Source organism: Cyclopterus lumpus, chromosome 21 (assembly GCF_009769545.1).
Source record: "Cyclopterus lumpus isolate fCycLum1 chromosome 21, fCycLum1.pri, whole genome shotgun sequence".
In the NCBI taxonomy this organism is placed as follows: Eukaryota; Metazoa; Chordata; class Actinopteri; order Perciformes; family Cyclopteridae; genus Cyclopterus; species Cyclopterus lumpus.
This window is the reverse complement of record NC_046986.1, coordinates 19871974-19895104: the sequence shown is the minus strand read 5'-3', so window position 1 is coordinate 19895104 and position 23131 is coordinate 19871974. Positions and strand designations below refer to the sequence as shown.

Below are 23131 nucleotides of genomic sequence, written 5' to 3'. Positions count from 1 at the left end.
TACAGTACTGCAGCGTGACAGCGACTGTTAAACTGTGAGGACATTTGAAATCATTTAGATTATGTCATTTCACATCAAAGTTCTTTGAAAGGGGCCGTTTAGGGACAGCTGGAAGGTTTTCACGGATATGGACCGAAACCAAGAGAGACTCTGTGAAGCAGTAACACATATTTAGGAGCTTCATCATACGCTCTGAACATATATTATAGCACACTGTTAGGAGCTGAACTGTGTTTTAAGACATTTATCTTTACATGAAAGCAAAAAAAAGTTATTACACAAAGTATGCATTACTCATTCTGGCATTTATTGTCATGTCATGTCAGTTTTAAGGCGAAAGGTACGCTAGTTTCGAAAACTTTGCCAATCAATTGGTAAGTAAAATTAATTTAAAAAATCGGCTAAGAACTTCAGATATGAATTCCTGGATTAAACATTTTAAATACGACGGAACATTTGAAGTCCGGGTTCAAACAAACTGGAAATGAACACACACACAACACACAACACACACACACACAAGTCTATAGGATTGATTGTAAGCATGGCTGCTCACAGGATAATGTACACACCCTCCGATCAGGCATGGCAGGCAGATGGAGCATGTGATAAACACAGAGAGAAGAAGCTGGCAGACAAAAAGTAGGAAAGGGAGGTCTGTGTGTCGATGTGTTTGAACTGCACACACATGTGCGAAGCGGCCGATGCCAGAGCTCCGGACGAGGCTTTCCGATGTAAATCCGGGGCTCTCCTACTTTGTACGCGTTAACTTTAAGCCGCCAGTCTGTCGTATTTCATCCAACGCTGACGGCCTTTCAGTCAGTCAGCTGGCCGACTGGTAAGGTCACCTCTACCGATCTTACTGGTAAGGACCCGCAGGCCCTTTCAACCAACCAGTTAGTGCGTTAAGCTTTTTTCGGGGCAGCCGGCCCACTTTACTTTGCTCTTGTCTCCAGCGACGGGATTGATTGAGCCTGGAGGAGAACCCCATAATAACATCCACACAGGGAGGAAAAAGGCTCTTTTCAAGCCGTGCCAAGAAAGACCATGGAATAAAAACTGTGGTGCGTTTGCCATCGATGAAAAAAAAAAAAAAGGAGGGGGGGGGAGTATAGAGAGCGTCGTCGATGAGCGATGGAGGGAGCAGAATGTGAAGAGAGCGAGAGAGACAAACCGGCGTGAGTGGAAGGGACTGTGTTGGAACCGAGTCGGTGGTGGAGTCGGTGGTGGAGTCGGTGGTGGAGTCGAGCGAGCGACTGAAGAGCCCAGTGAGTGAGTGAATGGGAAACTGAATGCTATATACAAGTCAGGTTAATGAGCACAAACAGATGCTGCTCTGAAGCAGCATGTGGAGACTGGGTGGTTTATTATTTGCCATGTTGATGTTAGATTTTCGCCTCATGCCGGGAGCGGGACGCAAGTTAGACAGGGAAAAGTGAAAGGGAAGGTGGGTGTTGGTGTGTGTGTGTGTCTGTGTGTCAGAGGTAGAAAAGAGCGGGAGTGTGCTGGTATGACTGAATGATGGGTCCCCATAGGCTGACAGCCTAATTTCAGCCCCCTTCCTCTGTAAATGTGTGTGTGTCTTGTATGTGTGTGTGTGTGTGTGTGTGTGTGTGTGTGTGTGTGTGTGTGTGTGTCTTGTATGTGTGTGCACGACAGGAAGACAACAATTTAGCCCCATTTGCCATTGTAAAGAGCAGAGTAGCACGGAGCTTAGGCTCTTCTTGTTCCCACCACAGCAGCAGTAACCCCGAGGGACGGAATAATGAGGGGGCAAAGAGTGAGAGAGATATGGACATGCAAAAGATTTGGAGATGCAGAATTGTTCCGTAAAAGGCATATGTAGCTGTGGGTGGATTACATACATACATACATACATACAGGTGCGGGACTACTCGGACACATCCATATATATCCAACTCTGAGCAGCCATCTAAATCGTTGCCTTAGCACACAAACATCCCCAAACACACGGCTACACACACACACAAACAAAAGCATACGCCCCCCCCACCCCCCCGAACCATACCAAGACACACACACACACACCATCTGGTTATAATTACAAACACTGCGGAAAGGCAAGCAACAGCTTTTGTTGCCTCTGGTCCTTGAGGGGCGTTTGTGTGTGTGTGTGTGTGTGTGTGTGTGTGTGTGTGTGTGTGTGTGTGTGTGTTTGTGTGTGTGTGTGTGTGGTGGAACATGAACAAATGGGACCATTATTTAGGCAGGGGGCAGAGAGAGTGGGCGAAGGGGAACAGTTATTATACTGCTGTTTGATGATGCTGAAACTATGCTTGTTTGTTTCATTACAGACTCAGATGGAGCACTGTAGGTTGGGTATTGATTAGATTAGCACAGCGTTGTAAAAACACATAACAGTCTATTACAACAATTTTCCACTGAATAAGCGTGACTAACACTCGACGTTTTCCAAGTTATAGCAGGCCCACAAATTAACAACCCTTCATTACCGAGTGAATATTTGTCGGATGACTCAAGCGATTAAAGAAACGAATGTAAGTGACTTACCCCGATGCCTCCGCACGGTAACCTCACAAACATGGGGCTCACTGAACCTGAGGCAGAAACAAAAGACATTTGGAATTAGAAACCGTAATATGGAAACAGAGAAAAGACAGCGCGACCGGTGAAGAGCTAACTTTCTGGACTCACGGGCACCAACGTGCGCTTGACCCCGAGAAACTGAGCATTTGACCCTTTGACCTGATCGAACAGCGAGCGTATACAAGGGCAAGCTTTAATTGGGCAAGGTGAAGGGGGGGAAAAAAGTATCTCATTGCCCTGATCATTAACCTCCCTGTCAAGATTTGAGGCCAGAAAGAGATCCGTTCTGTACTTTTGACCCAAAAAAATAGTTGGTTAGAATTTCCTTGAAATTATTTTTTAATTAGTTGGCACTCAAGCGAGGTCCGAGTCTCAGTGAGCCACCCGCTAATTTGTTAAATATCCATGCGCTCAACGGTGTCCGACCCAGAACCAGATATTTCATATAGTGTCTTCGAATAGTTCAATCGTTGACTAGTTGACTAGTTGCCTTCTCCATTTTTCATTTTTGTGTGTGCGCAAACCCATAATAATAATCCTGTGAGCTGAACCTCACACAGGATTATCTGGTAATTCTCCTGTGTAAGCAGTAATAATGAGGGGAATTTATGTCTCCACTGGAAAGAAAGCTAAGATGACCACTGGGGTTTGCCCCACACACACACACACACACACACACACACAAACACAAAGGCCAGACATAAGTGACAAAGCAGCCTGTGCGACTTCCAGTTAACAAGCTTTAGCAGTTCCTCACCTTATCGTAACACCTCCAGGACTTTATTAGATCGGACCTTTTGTTATGACACGGTTTAAGCATTAAAGCAGATTCCTTTCACAGACGCTGCAGATTCATGGTCTGCTCAAATGGACAATGCATGTAGGCTGTGTGTGTAAAGTACTGTGCACACTTGAGCAATACTATTTATCTCAACAGTCCTTCAGGTCAGGGTTAAAGCTCCCACATTTCAGCAGCATGGCCGGCAGTCGGACTGCCTTGAAATCTATACTGTTGCCACTAGATTAGTCAGAATGTGCACGGAGTGTGTTCACGCATTTGAGTGAGTGCATCAAATGCGCCCTTCTGTGACTTACAGTCCAGTTTCTGCCGCAGCGGGTTGGTTCCGTAGAGCAGGACGTGGGCTTCGGAGTGGACCGTCTGTAACTCCTCCAGCGAGGCCTTCCTGCCGCGGATACACTGGTCACAGAGTCACACAAGATACAAAGAGACAAGACAAAGAGAGACAAATTCAGGATTTGGTTTAAAGCGACCATCAAAACTTCCAGTCACCAAAGAAGACGGCGAAGATAGAGGTATAGTGTTTGAAGTTCATGTCTTTACTCATGAAGAGGTACGGCATGTAAGAAGGCCCGATGGCATCTGCATGTGTACAGTAAATGGAGTTCAGGAGGTGAAAGTGGTTCATTTTAAAGCCATAAACTCAAGATGTTTAGTTTCTATTGGTAAAGCCAGGTTTCAAGAGAAAATACCTAAACACCGCCCCCTACTGGTCATTAAAGCTAACTGCACTTCAGAATTGAATACTGGCATGTTTTATATTATTTCCCGTCTAAATCTGAAAGCCTTTTATTTTTTTATCACAACAGGTTTACACCAAGAGGAAGATGGGGAAATAAATTTTAAAAAACACTGACATGTTAAAAACATGTATTTTCGTGCAGTGGAAGCAGGCCTAAACATTTTTAATGTGGCAAATGTATAAAAACCATGACAGCTACTTTACGTGCTAACCCCGAAATAAGTACTCCGTAATTCAGATGACTTGGAGGACAAAATATTTTTGGGAATACTTGCAGGACAGTACAATTTAAGTCTATTGTTTTAGAAATATTGAATCCATGCAATTTGAAGTTTCATAATGTCAATGTTATCTCTAAAGCACCAAATCACAACACATCGCAGGACTCTTTTCATATGGGGAAGGTCGACACCATGCTCTTTAAAAGTTACATCTATATTACCTCGCAGTGAGCCCTGAGGCCCGTTTCCTGTAGTCGGGACCAGATACTCTGGATGCGGCCAGCGTGCTCTGGGTGGCTGGTGGTGTTTCCGCACATGCACTGGTGCTTCTGCATCAAAGAGTCATACACCAGACCTGGAGCAATACACACACATATAGATGTATTTGTATATATTTTACAACAAGGGCGGCAACAGTTGTTGCCTATAATCACACTGTTGAAGTCCCATGATGTGATTACACGTTGCACCTGTTTTCACCATAAACAAAAAGGTCACGCCGAGAGGGCCAGGAGAGATGAAGTGACTCTGAGGAGCAAATTACACTTGTTGTGGCGCGTGTCGTCACAAGGCTCAGAATACCTAGCAACAGCCTTGAGCGTACAAACATCCGCTGTGTGTTGGCTCATCATGCTGTGTGGTTTTCCTCTAACCTGCAATCAGCAGGATTAGAGTGCGCTGCTAGATTGCTGTTTGCCGCTCCACTTCACGCCGGACCTCTCTGTGTGAGAGCGACGCACGGCAACGCAAAGCGCAATACATGCTGCAGTGTGTGTGTGTGTGTGTGTCTGTGTGTTGGACCCATATCATTAGTATTTTTTTCTACAGACCTGTTGTGAATCGGGGCTTGACGGGCGGCTCCTGAACTACCATGGGGAAGGAGGCCGAGGCCGGGGACGACTGAGCCCTGGAGAGGGGACGGTGTCCAGCGAAGCTGACCAATAACCCGGCTGCTTCCATGGAGGCTTGGTAGTTCCTCAGCTGGTGGATCCGCTGCTGCTCTAACAGCAGAGCCTGCTGCTCACACACAGAGTGACATGTACTGTATGACTGCGGGACTGCAATGTCTTCCTCCTTCCAGAAGGTGGCACTAGATTCTTGCAAATACCAAGCTGCTGTGCTAGACAATACATGCTGCAGGCATAAGAGTTGAACTTGTGTTACACACAGTGACATACGGGATTTTCTCTTCTGTACAGTGTATCGCATGGCAACCTCTAGAATAAGGTATCAATGCAATCTGGAAAATATGACAGGCTGTTAACTTCGAGGTCTAACAATACTGTTCATGTGAGCAATCGGCAGAAAAAGAATAACAACTGTCTCGTGCTAGACAAATAATGAGCCATCAAACTGCCTTCAAAACACGGCAAAGTGAGAGGCACACACTTATTGATGACTTCATTTGAAAAGTGTCTCGTGTAAGAACATGGAAACTTCACCCAAGTGTGCGTCGCGTGCACCTTGGTTACATGTCTGACACTTAGCAATCCCGTTGTTCAATTCGGATGGGCGTGTCTGCTTACATTGGGCGCCATGGCGACAGTGCGGGGAGTGCCTGATTGAATTTGTCTGAGAGGGATGGGCTAGACCGATGAGGACACGGTGTCCTGACTGGGTATGTCTGTGTAGGTATGTCTGCGTGCGTGTATGTGTATGTATGTGTTGTGTGTGTGTGTGTGTGTGTGTGTGTGTGTGTGTGTGTGTGTGTGTGTGTGTGTGTGTGTGCAATACAGAGATATAGAATATATCTCCGTGCAAGAGGAATGCAAAATTGAGTGAGGGTTTCTGTGTGGAGAACATTGTGTATGAATTGTGAACGCATGGGAATGTGATTGTCCATGTGGAGTCGTGCTAGGGAGCAGCGTGGAGGAGGTTCCCAAGCCTTAAGCTATGTATACAAATTAAAATGAAAAACACACTACTCTGCCTAAGCAGAACATGTGTGTGGTGTGTGCAACTAGTACAACCTGCGTTCCACTAAAACTCAGAATATGGACAGACAGTCAAGAAGATTGAATGTAGAGTATAATGTTTCAGTTAGTTACTGCCTCCAGCCGTCACTGGTGTAAGAACATTAATTTTCCTTAAAATAAGAATCACAACATTTAGGCAACCGGTGATAAAATATATATCATTATTATTATTACGTTACCGAGAAGGGATTTGAACGCGAATATTGGAATCAGTTTCATCTTTCCTCTTTTTATTTTGACATTGGAAAGTGTGAAAAGAAGAATACACCTGTTTAATCTGCATTTTAACTGACTCTAATTCAACAATTTCCCCTTATTTATTCTTTGTCTCACTCCCCTCATCATCATTGTATCCTCTTCCCATGTTCCCTGCTTCGCATCGTCTTCTCCTCCTACTCCCACCTGCCCTCCTCTTCCCGCGTCCTTACCTGTCGGAACAGAAACTCCTGCTCGACTTGTCTCTTCTCTCTCTCCTCCTGCTGCTCCTGGGGGTCTGGGGGCTCCTGCTTGATGACCAGCCCGCGCAGAAGCCCCGTCTCCTGGGCGGACGACGACGAGCATGAAAGGGAGAGCCCCTGGTGCTCCCTGAGTTCCTCCTCCGTCTCCTCCGGGTGACTCTGGTGCTGCCTGGCCGGCCCCGAGGCGCTGGAGCCCGCTGCTGAGACCTGATCACCGGGCTTGGACATGATCTAGAGGACGAAAAGAGAGACCAAGCATCAATATTTTTGTTATGGACTGAGCAAGTTTTATGATGCTGCTGCTGAAATTCTCTCAAGAGACCGGTTCAGCAAGGAATAAGAAGATTGGACCAGCTGTTACGGTACTGTATATATATATATATATATATATATATATATATATATATATATATATATATATGTATATATATATATATATATATATATATATATGTATATATATATATATACATATATATATATATATGTATATATATATATATACACACACACATACATACACACACGTACATACTAACTCCATTATTTGGCTATAGTGCTCCATTATTTTGGCCTACACATTTTTCTCAAAAAGAGGAGAAATTAAAGCTTTTCTGTTGAGCCATCAGCTTGCTAGCAAACAATGGAACTTTTTGTAATACAAAGCAGCTGAAACTTAACCCTCCTCTTTTAGAACCTACTCGTAGGTCCTGACAGCACACAAATGGATTTATTCATTTAATTGAATTTGGGAAAACAAGCATCTCCACATTGATTAAACTCTAACACTATTCTAAAATAACTACGAAACTTGGATTAACTAAACAAAGATTGTCTTTTAAATGTCCAACAGAGCTGTTTAATTGAAATGTGGATCGTTTTGCTGAACTCAATTAAATGAATCCTTGTTTAGATGTTGTCTAGTCGTTTAATGTTTTAGAGACGCCATCAGGACAAAAAGAGGGGAAGGAAGACTTGCCATCATGCCCGAGTGAACACCAGGGACAGCAGTGTGCCGTGCATTAACAAGTACGGGTGTTTTTCATTAAAAATAGCCGAGTGCTCGGCTCGAGTACGAAACAACAAACGTAAAAGACCTTAAGGTTACCCAAACAAATGCCAACATTAGCCAGGCACCTTTTGTACACACAGAGATAACCCAGAGCTGTACTCTGAACTCTTATTATTAATTTACTTAGAGATCTCCATAACTTCCATCAGAAATTCCCCCCCACACACACACACACACACACACACACACACAGGTAGTGAACTCAACAGTGCCTGAGCCTGCACAAGAGGAAAGAACCGAGAAGAGGACACGGGGGAGAAAGAGAGGGAAGAACTGTAGAGGGGGCAGTTAGAGGAATCTTATTGTGGCAGCTGTGCCCGTCCCTGTCGTCAAAGACCTCAACCTTGATGCGTAGGTCATGATTGGAGTGGAACACACACACACACACACACACACACACACACACACACACACACACACACACTCCTGGCATATTGCCCAGGGAACAGTCCATTGACGTCAGAGAGCAGGCTCTTGCCTCATCCCCGTCCCTCTTCTCCAAACAAACTCATTCACTCCTGCTGCTCTGCTTCTCGCTCTTCCTCTCCCCAGCCCTCTTTTTAAACAGAGGGAATAGTTGCTGGGATATGAACCATGAGGGGCACAGGCACTACATAAGCCTGTTGAATCAGTTGGAGGACAGAGACACAAAGAGAGAGAGAGAGAGAGAGAGAGAGAGAGAGGGGTGGAGAAGGTGATTGTATGCACAAACACTTGATACTAGTTGTCCCCGTCTGTCGGCCTTCCTCACACATGCACTTCCACAACAATATTATGGAAGTGACGTGGAAGCAGCGGGCTCGGGCTGGAACCGTTTCAAGATTCTTTCGTTCCTTTCTTTGCTGCCAACGTGTCCGACAGTTAAAGCGAACATTTGAGGGAGCAGGAAGGGATCCTTTTCCTTGCTGACTTGACGAAAAAAAAAAAAGAAAAAGGGATCGACGAAAGGAAGATTCACGTTTTACAAAGTGGTGGATGTCTAATGGTGATCAATGAAACTAAAACAAAGCATGCCGCTGGGACATTTGCAAGGATTGTTTGTGATACTGAACTCTTGCATATGGTGAGTAGCAAATGTAATGGCAGCCACGATGGACCTTCTCCGTAGAATTTAAAACAAGAAAGGTAATAAAATCACTGTGGAGACATGCTGCTGTAATGCACTTCCTCACGTTAAATGGAAAGTGTATTCTTTTTTTAATACCTGACTTTATTATGCAGCAAGCAATTGTATATCTTGGGAGTACTTCTATATTGTTCATTGTGCCATGGAATCTGAGAGGCAGTACAGAGACAAATCAGCTGGGGACGTTATTTATTTATATTACATTAGGTATGAACGGGACCACTGGGTATACGACTCAAATGGCTTTGGAACTGTAACATTTTAGTAGGGGGAAAAACAATGCATTTATATTTAAATAAAATTGAACATCTTAGCCAGAGCAGACATATATCAAAGCTATACTTTTGCATAGACTGTATATACAAAGGTTGTGGACTGCGCTTTTGAAGCCAGTTCGACAACTCGTGCAAACTCTACACAGAGAGGCCTGGCTGTCAGCTCCAAACCTGGTACCTGATTCCTGTGAGGCTCATGGGCACCCCAGGTTCCCACCATGCCAGCCAGCGTTTATTAAAGTTGAATTCAACTCAACCAAAAATATTAGTTACTGTAGATTTCTGCTGTGCACTGACGGAGTGCTTATTATTCAAATGGGAAGCCTGCCGATAACGTCTCAAATAACACGGGTCTGCAGTGAGTGGCCTGTGATTGGGTAATCCTGTTTCACACGTGCACAATGAATTTAAAGCACGAGGCCAGAACATGCCCATAATAATTAACTACCCCTTTATGATGTCGTACTGAGAAATATATATATTCTTTTTTTCTATTTCGAATAGCAATTAGGCACAATTCTCATTTTTAAGTCGCCAGGAAAAGAGCGTTAAGAGCAATTAACAGGAGTCACAACAACCGGAAGTTGTCAACGAGAGTCCCTAACAACCCCAATGACACAAGATAATGGGACTTAATCCTACGGGAATATCTGCACACAACACACAAACAACCATCTCCCTCTCTGCAATGACCATATAGTGCTGCAAATTACCTTGTGCACACACACACACACACACACACAAAAATGATGCGCCGAGCTACACTTCCCGGGTGACCATATATGGAAGCAGCTTCCTCTCGAGCACAGTTGCCAGGGTGACAGGAAGAAGTAGGGATACATGAACACGGACAAGAAAGACTTGCTAGAAGACTTGCTGATTGCAGGCTGATTCATCCTTTTGTTGTGTAGATGGACATAAAAACCTACACACACACACACACACACACACAAAAACACACACACACACACACACAAAAACACACACACATAGCAGGCTGCTCCACCACAGCTGTTCAAATGTTGCCTCTGATACCATTTTTGACACATGCGCACATGCATGGATGGATGGTGACCAACACATGCACACGTACACACACACCCACACACACCCACACACACACGGAGCTACCTTGTTGATGATGTGCTGCTGCTGCTGGAACTGTTGTTTGTGTTTCTCCAGGAACTGCTGGTGTTGCTGCTGGACCACCAGCTGCTGCAGGGCCTGGGCCTGTCCACACTGCTGCTGGGGCAGAGGGGCCGACTGGGTTCTCCCAAGGGGACGGTGGCCGCGAGCAAGTTTGGAGACGGAGGGTGATGACAGCGGGAGGCCAGCCAGACCAACTGGGGTAAACACGGAGTGGCCACAGGAGGATGTCATTGGTGGATTTTAACAAGCTTGATTCTGTAGTTTGACCATCATTCATTTTGCTTTGGAATGTATTTAATGCACCACAGATAAATACAGTAGGAAGTCAATGACCCAACGGGGGACTTTACGATGGGATACACAGGAGCACCACCACATGATGGAGTTATTTTCCAGCTATACTATGGCTACATTTATCACTTAACTCATAGTCGCAACAGAGAATTATACTGGACGGTTTGGTTACATTTATCTTTGTGTTCCCTTCCAAGTCATTTAGAACAATTATAAGGTGTAAGTGCCCTTTATTAACAGAACTCCACCAACACGGCAAATTGCAGTTTACACCCATGTCGGTCCTAAATGTAATCCCTTCAGCTTTCAGGCAGAATTGTCATAATTGGCCTATGAAATTGTTGCATTGTGGCCAAATATATTATCTTTTGTGAGGTCACAGTGAGCTTTGAACCCAAAATTCTAATCAGTTCATCCTTGAGTCCAAGAGGACGTTTGTGCCAAATTTGGAGACATTTCATGAAGGCGTTTCTGAGATATCACGAGGTTCACGAGGCCACGGCTGTCGCCATAAAAAGTTGTCTGATGCATCATGACTGTGATGCATCAGCAATTCAAGCTGTTGAGTGAAATGCAAATGGTCACATAAATAGAAACTCCGCCCCTTTAAGAGAAGATGTAGTTAAGTCCCATGTCACGTTACATTCCAAAGTAGAGCTGTTTATCTAAAAAAAAAAATTTTTTAAAAAACTGGTAGTAAATATTTATCTACAATATGAACACGTGTTATGTTTTCATATAAAACAGAGAGCCAATGAAGCAAAATCATACCGTAAGTTATCAACTAAGATTCACTGAACACTGACCCATTGGATTGTGGCTCTGCTCTAGTAGCACCATGTGTTGGAGAAGGGGGTTGTGACCAGCCGGGCCCCCTCCGGCCCCGTCCCTGTCCAGAGCCGAAGACGCCAAGTAGGAGGGCAGGTGGGCCGTGGGCAGGAATGGGGGGGTCAGAGGAATCCCCTGTAGCGCGGGTAACGCCAGACGACTCTCACCATCTTGGTGTCCTGACACCATCTACAGAGAGAGAGAAAGAGAGAAAGAGAGAGAGAGAGATTGAGACACAAGGAGGGAGATGGAGAGAGGCAGATGGACACAGACAAACCAGGGTCAAAAGAGACAGAATGGGAGTGAGATGGAGAAAGACAGGCACACATGTAAGGCACCGTCATGCCAAATATAATGCATAAGAGCGGTTTTGCAAACTAAATATTCTTTGGTGTAATGAGTAATGCTACATTAAAGATTTATAATACTGAGCATTGACTGTACTCACAGCGCTGGCCGGCCCTGTGGCTGGCAGTCCCAGGGTGATGTTGGGCAGTGAAGGGGAAGTGTAGAGAGACAGCTGGCTGACTGAACCCTCCCTTGCAGCCAACCTCTGAAGCAGGGAGGCCTGAACACACACACACACACACAAAAACAACTTTACAGTACATACTCACAGGGTACAGGTAGTGTTACGAGCAGTGCGTTACTTTGCCTCTAGTTTACACACACGAACAAGCGCAAACACACTCTGAGCTTGAGCTCTCCATTAGAAAAAGACAGACAATGCCAACCTCCTCCCAGTCATCTGGTCACCCGTCTGCACGCACGCACACGCACACGCACACGCACACGCACACGCACACGCACACGCACGCTGGCAGTGATGTCGGTTACCTCTCCTGGGCTGCTGGAGATGGTGACCCCGTTCTCACTGGGGATGTTACTGGAGCTGTTGTTGGGGGAGCTGGGACCTGAGCCCGGTGCGCTGTTGCATGCGGACTCTGTAACACACAACAAAGAGATGCTGAGCTTCCTGAAGATGAAATGTTCCATTTCGTGATCGTCCTTCTGTTGTGTATTCAAAATCTAAAGTTTGTATTAGTTTTTAGAAAAAAATCCAAATCCTCACTGAAAAATGTATGATGATGGTGTTTAACCTTATTTGACACTTTTTTGGGAAAATACAAAAATATGGTTCCAGGCAAAATCCCGTCATTGATGTTCCAAGTATGGAGAACAATGAGGATATTTGAATCTCTTTTACGTACTTTCAAAGTACTGGGGTAATCGGATTCTTTCTCCTGAACCAACGGAGGAAATACAGCAACAAGAGTGCTCACCAGCCATGTCTAGGGAACGCTTCTTGGCGGTAGTGATGGGGCCATCTTTCCTGCGGAGAAGAGGGCTGCTGCGGCGCTCCGTCACCTTCTGCTTTAGCCGGGAACGAAGCTTCAGGTTGGGCTCTGAGGCTGTTGAGACAGAGAGAGGAAGCAGGGACATGACGGGGGATTTACTCAAAAGGTGGAGGAGTTTCGGTCTCTATTAAGACATAACTCAAAAGTAATTGAGGCTTTTATCTCCATCCCGTTTACCAAATATGTGGCGCAGCTAAGTGATGGCCGGGTTAAGTGTTTGATTTCCAACTGGGCCACCCAGTCTAAAAATATCCAAGTGTTGCACCCCAAATTTGCCCTGTAAAAGGGAAAATTACAGATTCCCTGTGAAGTGTCGCTCCGGCAATCAGCTTTCGTGGTAGATTGTCGGGGCCGCACAAGCTTGTTCAGGGGCATGCAGTGGGGCTAATAAACTCGTCCCTATAGGACCACACTGTATGTGTTGGCCCGACAGATCCCGGGGTTGATGTTCGCCATCGTCATGCGACAGTGGGAAGCGCTGAGACATGAAAGGAGGCAGCCAACTGGCAGTTGTCTTGACCCCGCGCTTAATGATGCTGCCTCCGCACTCTGCCAGCTCGCGCTGCTCGTTTCCAGACACGTTCAATTACAAAAACACAGCCACTGTCGTCACGTGTGTCTGTGCGGCTGGCTCTCCATCTCTTCGTTGTGGACTTGCCGAGGAAGAAACGTACTGGCGAGTGCCGCGCGAGGGCAGGAGGGAGATGAGGCAAGCATTCAGTTTATTCTGGGAATCTTGTCAGGTCAGGGGTCGGACCTGGCCTCTTCTGGACAATCTGGCTTTGGTGTGTCTCTTTCTCTCTCTCTCTCTGCCAGACTACCCCACACACGGGCAGCTTTATTCCCTCCTCCACTGGCTTCCTTCCGTTCAATTAGTTAAAGCTGGGCGGGTTGACCAACGGTCGACCTTTTGCTTGTTCTGCAACCTTGTATCAAGCAGACCTCGCTAAGTTCATTAGCCTCAGAGAAGGAGCTGGGACTTTTCAGTACAGCAGAGTGGAAAAATTTGATTGCTCTTTGTGTACTGTTGCGGTTTATTGTCAGAAGACATATTCAGGGTCACTGCAAACCATTTGGCCCCTGGCTTCCTGTAGCCTTGAATGAGGTAGGATGAAGCTCCGCAGAGTTTTAATGTACTTCAAAGAGGTACAAGCACTCAATATACCTCCGGGTCGGTGGGGATAAGATGACCAATTGTGCATTTATAATGTCTAAGCACTTTTTCAAATGCACTTTCAATTTTAAGGGGAACCCGCGCCTGAACTTCCGAAACTCAATTATTTAAAAAAGAGCTTCTTCTAAGTGGAGGGCACTCTTCCAAAGTCTTTGTTAAGAGAGATGGAGTGGGTCGGGATAAAATGCTATGCATTAGCTGAACTGACAGTAGAAGGAAAGACCGTGTGAGAAGGAGCATGCGGGCTCAATTTGAGCCTATTGTACAGGGGATTGTAGTAGTCTGACAGTTTGACACTGCCACAATCATCTCTTGCTATGCTGAATAATAAACACTGCCATGTTAAAAAAAAAATGTTACACAGGCGTGACGGCAAACTGCCTGCGACGGTGACAGAAACCGTTGTCCATCTGGTGCCAGGGGAGGAAAAGCAAGGCAAACTAACACGGTGGAGTAGAGGAAGGGGGGGGGGGGGGGGGGGGGGGGGGGGGGGGGGGGGGGGGGGGGGGGGGGGGGGGGGGGGGGGGGGTGGGGGGGGGGGGGGGGGGGGGGGGGGGGGGGGGGGGGGGGGGGGGGGGGTGTGTCAAGGTTGCATTTGTGCGTCTGAGTCATTAAGAAATCGACAGATACAGGAAGAGTGGAGAGAGAAACAGAGAGAGAGAGAGAGAGAGAGAGAGAGAGAGAGAGAGAGAGAGAGAGAGAGAGAGAGAGAGAGAGGATAGAAGGATGAATGGAAGGTTAGAGGGAGGTTAGGGGACAGTGAAGGAGAAAGAGAAGGAGGGTGAAGTTGGGTGTGTTTGCCGGGCACCGGTCGCCCACGGGGCGTTCACCTCAGGACGCAGTGACTTTGAAGGTGTTAATGCGACTGGGCAAAGCACACCAGTGTGCACACGTGCGAACACACTCGCTGCAGAGGGCCCAGACTGGTTTTACTGCTGATGCTGGCACTTTACTGTAGCAATTTCTTCCATCCATCCCCTCCTCTCTCTCTCTCCACTCCTCCCTCTAAATCCCCACTCTCTTTCCTCTGGCATAGCTCCCTCTCTCCTTCATTGTTGAGCCACTCTCCCTAGTTCTTTTTTTCGACGTGCACATCAGAAGCAACCGTTGGCATAGATGTGCGTGCGGCCTCGTTACAGCGCACTTCACCGTCCTATTTTCCGCTGGTGACGGCCTGGAAAACAGCATTTCTAAACTGCCAAAACAGCATTTTTTTATTCAGTTATTCAGCCATCCTGCCACTTCCTGACTATTGTAACTTTACATCCTCTCTTTTCCGGCAACAGCGTGTCTTCGTCTTTGGGGACGCGGATTGCTGCTGAGGTAGAAAATGACCTGGGCTGCTTCAACCCACAGTCCTGGCGTTATAAAAGGTACACTTTTAAGAAGCGATTTCCACACTAGCCATGGGTGGCCAAAGTGGCTTTTGAGGCAAGGAAGCGTAATGACTCCCCAAATCCAAGGTAGAATTGCATATTCACTTTATATGCTGTGTTTGGATAAAATTGATATGACACGTGGCCTCAAATGTCTCGTTCCAAAAGAGAAATTGCTGTATTGGGATTTCTCGAAGCGTGCGTTATCTCCCATTACACGCTGCTCGAGACAAGCTATAGCTTTCGATGTGTCTCTGATGCCCTCTCACACTTCAAGATATCCATCAACACTCTAAAGGGAAGTCCTTATCTCTACCCATCTCATGACATATTGTTATCAATACCAGATTAAAAGTCTCTATAAGTGGTGCTCATTATTTCAATGAAGAGGAGTAAACTGTTGTTCCCTGATACAAACATATTGATCAGTTGCTCATCTGTTTTGACGAACGGGAGTCCCGGGCTACGTGCTGGGGGAAACCGTGCTGCTCCTTCAGGAAGGGCAGAGAAGGGAGGGAGATTTATGGAAATCAATAGAGTAGTTTGCCGAAACTCATCAGTGGAGCTTCCCAGAAACATCTATTGATGATGCATTAGGTAGATAGGTTTGAGGACCGACAGACTGTAGGTAAACAGACCAATAGATAGACAGGTCTGTTTGTGAATCCTTTTACAACCCAACTTATTGATCAAACATTAAGCTATCTTGTATTTTTACAACATGTATCTACAAATAGCATATTAGATATACATATATATATATATATATATACACACACACACATACATTCATAACCATCTCTCCTGTTGGCATATGAAGTGAACATAAGCATAGCGACACCAAAGGCTGGCATTTTCCCCACTGACAGTTACAACAAATGGTGCCTTTTCATTGGTGGTTGTGTCTCCGAAGTGTCAGCAAATAAGTGTAAAGTTCAAAGCCAATGGGTTTGAAATTAGATGTATAAAATACCAGGCATTTAACAAGTTTGGTTTCATTTATGCTGCCAAATTAGAAATTCAGATCATAATATAGCAGCAAACAACTGTTTGCAATGTCGAGATAAAGTTGGCGTTGTTGGCGCTGTTACCACCGTTAGCTGGAAGCCGTCGGCTCAACCGTCGCCATGTTGAGAGCCACGTGGAGCCGAGCTCTGGATTTCATCAGGTCCAACAATAAATGGGGATCAAAGTGGAAGGTGAGAATTGAGGGGAGGAAGAGGAGGAGGAGGACAACAAGGAAGTTATCTCGTATAAAAGTGCGATCTGTATGCGGACTTTCTGCAGGGTTTAAATGTTCAGTGCAGTGTGGTATGGGAATATGTGTGTGTGTGAGAGACAGTGGGTGAAAGAGCGAGGGACAAAAGGGGGTCAGCATGACAAGTCTGCATCTGTCATGAAGGCCTTGCAGACTTCCTGCCACCGCATTCAAAGTGGCCCTCTGTGTTCTCCATTATCACAGAGCCTCTCAGACGCGAGACAATGAACCCCTGTGTGAACTGCACGCCTGGCCCCGCTTTGCTAACGTACATTTAGGATTTACACGCACATGTTGGAGAACACGGGTCATCGCCGCAAGGCGAAAAACGTCATGTGTGACAGCGGCAGTCGTCAGCGGGGGCGCACAACTGGGGTGACCACATACGCTCACTTCCTTCCTGAACACAGGTCATCTCTGTCTGCTCATCTAATCTGATCTACAGTGTGTCTGCTCACTGTTGACACAACAGTTCCTCAAACAGCTGTGCGGGAGCTCGAGTGGGCATATTTCCCTCTCGGCCTCTCCGCACAACAAAGAACAATGCCTTCCAATCCTCTCCCGAAGGTTTTCTCGATCCATGCGAGGGGATGTGTTTGTGCTCCAGCGCCTGTTGTACTTTGTGTCAGTATGAACGGTGAAACTGTGAGTTGGGAATATTCCTCAGCACCCCTGGCACCCCAGGAAAACTCCAGAGATACATCGGACTGTCCCTGAAAGTTGAGACTTGCTGTCTTGAGGTTGTGTGCCAGGACAAATCCTCCAGCAGGTGGGCAGTGCAGAGTACACACGGCCTGGCCTCCAGCTGTGAGAGCCCCGCTACAGCCAAGGCAGCTGCCGGCGTTCAGTGAACAATCACAGCTTGGCCTTACTTGACTTGGACAGGGGGACGTAGGAACAACAGTCTGACGCATCCAAAAGGCATGAACTGATGTTTTTTTAGGCACTTCTTATGACAATACAGTCAAACAGTAGGATCTATGACATCTGTGGAGGGGTGGCCCTGAATGAGTCGACTGGCTTTTCAAAATCTCTTTTTTTACCAAAACGTCTAGACCTGATGATGGAGCACAACGGATGAATAAAAAGTAATTTTCAGACTCAAATTCTTGAATATGTCCACATTGACTCACTGTAAGACCGTGAATCCAGTACAAATAATTACATAATTATTATATATAATAATTGTCTTATTGTCGTTTGAGATTTGAGGTATCAATGAGCTTTAGAGGTGCTGTGAGGCTGATTTTGTTACCTTTTAGCAGAGCCAGGCAAGATGTTTTTTACCTGCTTCCAGTCTTCATGCTAAGCTAACCTAAGAGGATGCTGCCTCCAGCTACATATTCCACCTAACTCTTCTATTCTAAACTTCTAATGTAGAGCTCCACTCTCCAACCACCTGCCCTCATTTACATAAGAATGGTTGAAAAGACATCATTAAATAACTTCTGGAGACTATTTTAGGGACTCCTTTTAATCCTCCAGTGGCTGACTCCTGGTTCATGTGCCTGACTTTGAAACCCATTAAGCCATTTCAATTGCTAATGCGAAAGGAAAAGGAAGATTAGGGCTCCCCTCAAGACATGCGGTGGGTGGCTGGTTTTAAGAGGTGGAGGAATATGAATGTAAAGAAGTAGCAATACCTCAGCAAAGCCACGGCTCCATTCTGTACCTGTTTTTCGGAGAGGGAAGTCGTCTTTTGAGTCGTATGTGCCCAGCATCGGGTGGGTGTACGCTGACAATGCTGTTTGGGGAGGAGAGCTCTGGTCCAAAGAGCTGTGCTGGGTTTTTTCTACAAAAAAAGAAAAATACATATATTTAATACATCAGCATTTATGCATTTGTTTGCCAATCTCGCTGTTCCCACTGTACCTTACTTTTTCCACAGACCTCCCCTAGGTCAACACTTTAAATGACGCAGCAGAGGAGACAACAATGTGGGTGGAACGGAGAAAGAGACAAAGAGTAGAGAGAGCAGTGAGCTGAAAGCATCCTCTGCACGTCTTTTTCACCACAAGACAGCAAAGAGGCCTAGCCTAGCTTCCTTCTGAAAGCTGGGTGAAAAATGCACAGAGACAGGGATGGAGACGGGTTAGAAATGCGGGATGAGAAGAGAGGCAGGCTCAAAGAGGAAAGAACTGAAGAGGAAGCCAACAGGTAGCGGAGTAAAGAAATGGAGAACCGGTGACGGTGAAAGCAAACCCTTTTGTTCACACGCTCTTCGGATCGTTCTGTCATCGAGTGCCTCGGCAGAAAGCCTCTTCAAATATTTAAAGCGCGTGAGAGGTGCCATTGTCTTTTCTCTCAGCCCACTTCAAACACACGCACACACCTCAAAGAGAGCCAGCTGTCAATCACCGGCTAGAAAGATCGCCAGGAAATAAAAAGAATAAAAATAACGTTTCTTCTGCACCGTCAAGGCAACTGGCGAGGACTCTGAGAGACGCTAATGTTGACGCTGGCAACTTCTTACACATGCAAGGATACCCACATAACACCGGAAGGTCTGCCATGATTGCAAAAGCCACTTTTATGTCGCTCATCGTTGCGGCGTTCATGTTTGATTTTTTTCCAAGTGTGGATTTGTTATGCTAAGATAAGAAAAGGCTTATAAAATTACAAGAAAACAATACAGGCTGATAATCAAAGTGTTCATATGTGTGGAATGTTTCTGCTTTGGAACCCCAAAACCATAAAAGTAGCATTTGAAGATCATTTAGTATGAAAGAGAAAAAAAAGAACAGGATCTTGTACATCCTTTGCTTTAAAATGCAGCTCCCCTTTAATATTTGAAGTGGAAGTATTTTAAAGATATGAACTAACTTGCATTTTGAAATTCGACAATGTTGCTCGCTATGGAAAGGATGCACATTTGTCATTCCAGGACAGAAAGGGGACGCAATGAGTTGCTTTTGGAGTACAAGAAATCTGTACGTAAATTGGAATTCTCAAGTGAAATAAAAGTTGAATTTTGATCCAATATGGCAGAGATTCTCCATTCACAACCAGTCACATCCCAAGCCATGAGTGCTTCTGTAGCGGCGGGCTGTGACACTCACCCATACCAAAAGCGTGGGTCGCTGGGCAGACAGTGGTTAATGCTTCGCTGAGCCAGCGCTTTCTTCTTGTTCAGGACAAACTCCTGAAGTCGCATCTTAACCTCTGTGCTGGCGACTGCACCTGGAGGAGACGGAGAGAGACGCAAAGAGACGTGTGAAACTCAGCAACCCAAAAGGAACGCACACTTTGCCTCAGTGCGCCTCCTTGTCCTATCTGTGACGCCGACGTGAAGATTACAGCAACATCCATCCGTGTTTCGCCGGATAATGGGTTCGTAACCGCAGAGGACGCAGCCTTGCATCACAGTTTCTCTAGAACTCCAGAGGCGACAGTCGTGCTCTGTAACTCATGCAAGTTTCATTCAGCTCTCGGCCTCTGCTCAATTACCACCCTGGTTTCACAGCGGCAAACAAACTGTCCAGGGAGAGGTGAGAGTGAGTGAGGGAGAGAGCGAGAGAGAGAGAGAGAGAGAGAGAGAGAGAAAAAAAAGACCAAGAAGAAGCGAGGAACAAAGTGAGGAGAGTAATAAGGGCGCAAGGGAGGGGGTTGGGGGGGATGATAGGTGTGTTGAGAATACAAGAAAAGCAGTAAAGGTGTGTTTTTCTAAGACTGTGACAGTGGGAGTGATGGCAGGTGATGTGTCGAGCTCGAGAGCTAAAGTGGTAAACACAGTACGTGAACGTGACAACGGCTATATATGCTCACTAAATCACGGTGCAGCTGGAAGTGCTGACATCCCAATATGTCCGCTTTGCCACTGAAGGAAATTGGCTTTTATGAGACTGCCTTCCACGCGATTTATTGCAGTACTTAACAAAGCTTCCTCTGTTTACGAACCCGATGCTCTTTCCACAGACGTCAAACTGGAGGCTATTGCGCAGCAGAGAATGGTTGGGGAAATAAGACTTCACTGACAGAAAATCATGCTTCTACACCGTTAAGAATATTGGAATGGATTTTTGCTGAAATGTTTGCTGAAATACCACATCGTATACGCCTGTCCATAATAAAAGAGAAGAAGAAATTAAACAGTTCACAGCATTTTAAAAACACTATCTCAATGAGCGAATTTAAAATTTTACTTTACTACATGAATTAACGATGAGAAATCGCTGTCTCGTACTAATGGGAACTTTGAGGCTTGAAGCATTGGATTAAGGGTTTAAGTGAGTAATGTTCTCCTTAACAGCCATTTCCAATTTAAAAAGCACCTTTACCGCATGTTTAGATCCCTTCAAGTCCTGTTTTAAGTGGGTACAAACACTGAGTAACATATGTAGTAGGGCAAGTTTATAGCATTTGCCCCCTTCAGAAACGAGGCAATTCAAAGTGCTAAAAGTAGTCTTTCATTTCGCTTTTTGTGTATGCAGTATAAAACAATTACAGGAACAAGAAAAGCAATTAGCTCAAAGAACAGCCACACACATTTCCTCCTGCCAGAAAAAAAATAAATAAAAAATGCAATTATGTCGAAGCTCATTTGAGTATTAATGCTGGGGCAGCTTTATGTGTCACTTTGCAGCAGGGCCAGCCAGCATCAACCCTGACAGTAATGGTACCATCAGTGCTCTCAAATCCTAATGATGAATATCAAAGAATGCCTTTGATTTTTTGGCCATTAGTGCTCACGATAGCTTTTACACACCAACTTAATTGCTGAGATCTGGCAATATGGAAATTTTTATTATTTATTTTGTTATCAAGCAGTCCGATGATCTAATAGATATAAAAAGCCTTAGCATAGTGGGACTTATTAGGAAACCAACTATAGAATTATTACTATAGTTACAAATCCCCCTAATCCATGTCTGACCTCCCTCTATCTGCAGGGGAAGAGAAAAAGAAAAACGAGGGCATGTTTGCCACTTCAATGCTTTGCTCCTCTCGCCTTGTCTTGGCGCTCTTATTCTGAAATCCCCCCGTGGTGACTGTGCAAGGTCAGGCTGTTCTGACTGCGGGGCAATGGGGACAGGTGCCGTGACAGAGGGGCCGAGTCTCTCTGACACCTGCCGTGATAATATGACATAGTGCTTCGGCACAGTTACAACAGTAACTACACAGTTACAATCATTCAGGAGATGGAAAGGGAATAAATGACCAAACATGACAGGTGACATGATTGAACCCCAGGGATGCCAATCACTCATAACTGATTCAGGTCACTGCTCATTTTCATCACGTTCAACAATGTGTTCAACAACGTTTAGATGCCTTGCGTGACGAAGGCATGGGGCATCAAAGTTAGTACTCACTCTCCTGCCCCCTCTCCTTGTTTTTGAGCTGCAGGAGTTTGTGTTCCCGCTGCTGCTTCTCCATCTCCTGCTCCAGACGCTGCTGCTCCATCTTCCTCTGGTGCTCCAACAGCTCCTGTTGGTGCTTGAGCGCCAGTAAATCCTGCTGGTGCTGGTGGAGAGAGAGACAAGACTAAAGGAGGAAGAAAGTAAAAGGAGACAGAGAAGAGTGGGTAAAGGATGAGCAAATTGAGAAGACGTTTGCTTTTTGACAAGGTGAAGAATCAATGGTTTGAAACACAAGCAATTCTAAAAAGGTCACCACGCAGAATCCAAAATGATAAATGATAACCAGGAGACTGAGCCGATGGGAGAATACACAACAGTTATGTGTTCGTACCCGTTTGATCGTCCCCATTGGCCGACTTTGTGGTCGTGGAAACGCCAGTGAATCAACAACCAAAATTCACACACACTACAAGGTGTACTGGGGCCATGAGGTTCCCATGGGGATGACTAAGCAGCAAAATACTGCTACCAGATCAGGTTACACTCGCATCGCTCGAGTGTACGCATGCTTCCTCCCGTCCTTCAGCATTTCTGCTGAGTGCAGTCCTACGGCGGCTGTGTCCAAGGAGGAGGGACTCCTCGGCCACTCACCTTGACATGCTCCTGCAGCTGGACTTCATGCTGCCGCGACAGCTGCTCGTGCTGCCTCTGGAACTCGGCGATCAGGAGCTGCCGCTGGAGCTGCTGCTTGTGTTTGAGCGTCACCAACTCCTGCTGCAGCTGTTGCTCCGGCTGATCTGTGGGAGATTTTCAAAGACATTAGAGTCCCTGGAGGCAGAGCTGCGTTCATGTTTACCTCCGTTTACAACCTTTAACATGACAACCAGAGATGATGCCCACTTACTAATGACTGAGCCGCGGCCTGGCTCGGAGGACGCGGGGCAAGCAGCGGAGACTGGCGCTGTAGGGTGGGGTTGGGGACCCAGGCCAAAGGTGGGCTGCTGCTGGTGGTGGTGGAGGTGGTGATGGTGGTGGGGGTGGTCCACTACGCGCAGGTCCATTGGAAGGATGGCTGTGGTGGTGGGGGCACCTGCATGGGCAGCACTGCCGAGCTCACGTCCACTGTTGGAGGAGGAGGAGGAGGAGGAGGAGGAGGC

The 23131-nt window shown here is 46.0% G+C and overlaps 1 protein-coding gene across 1 annotated transcript in view; it reads right to left on the bottom strand.

The window, feature by feature from the left end:
• Positions 1-23131, bottom strand: part of hdac4 (histone deacetylase 4) — a 103373-nt gene that overhangs the window by 21760 nt on the left and 58482 nt on the right. Inside the window, 16 exon segments of the mRNA XM_034561397.1 lie at positions 2533-2579; positions 3664-3766; positions 4552-4685; positions 5161-5347; positions 6735-6995; positions 10369-10580; positions 11487-11697; positions 11957-12076; positions 12346-12452; positions 12792-12920; positions 18347-18465; positions 19734-19854; positions 21987-22137; positions 22626-22771; positions 22879-23055; positions 23058-23096. Of these exon segments, the coding sequence (XP_034417288.1) occupies positions 2533-2579; positions 3664-3766; positions 4552-4685; positions 5161-5347; positions 6735-6995; positions 10369-10580; positions 11487-11697; positions 11957-12076; positions 12346-12452; positions 12792-12920; positions 18347-18465; positions 19734-19854; positions 21987-22137; positions 22626-22771; positions 22879-23055; positions 23058-23096 (2264 nt within the window).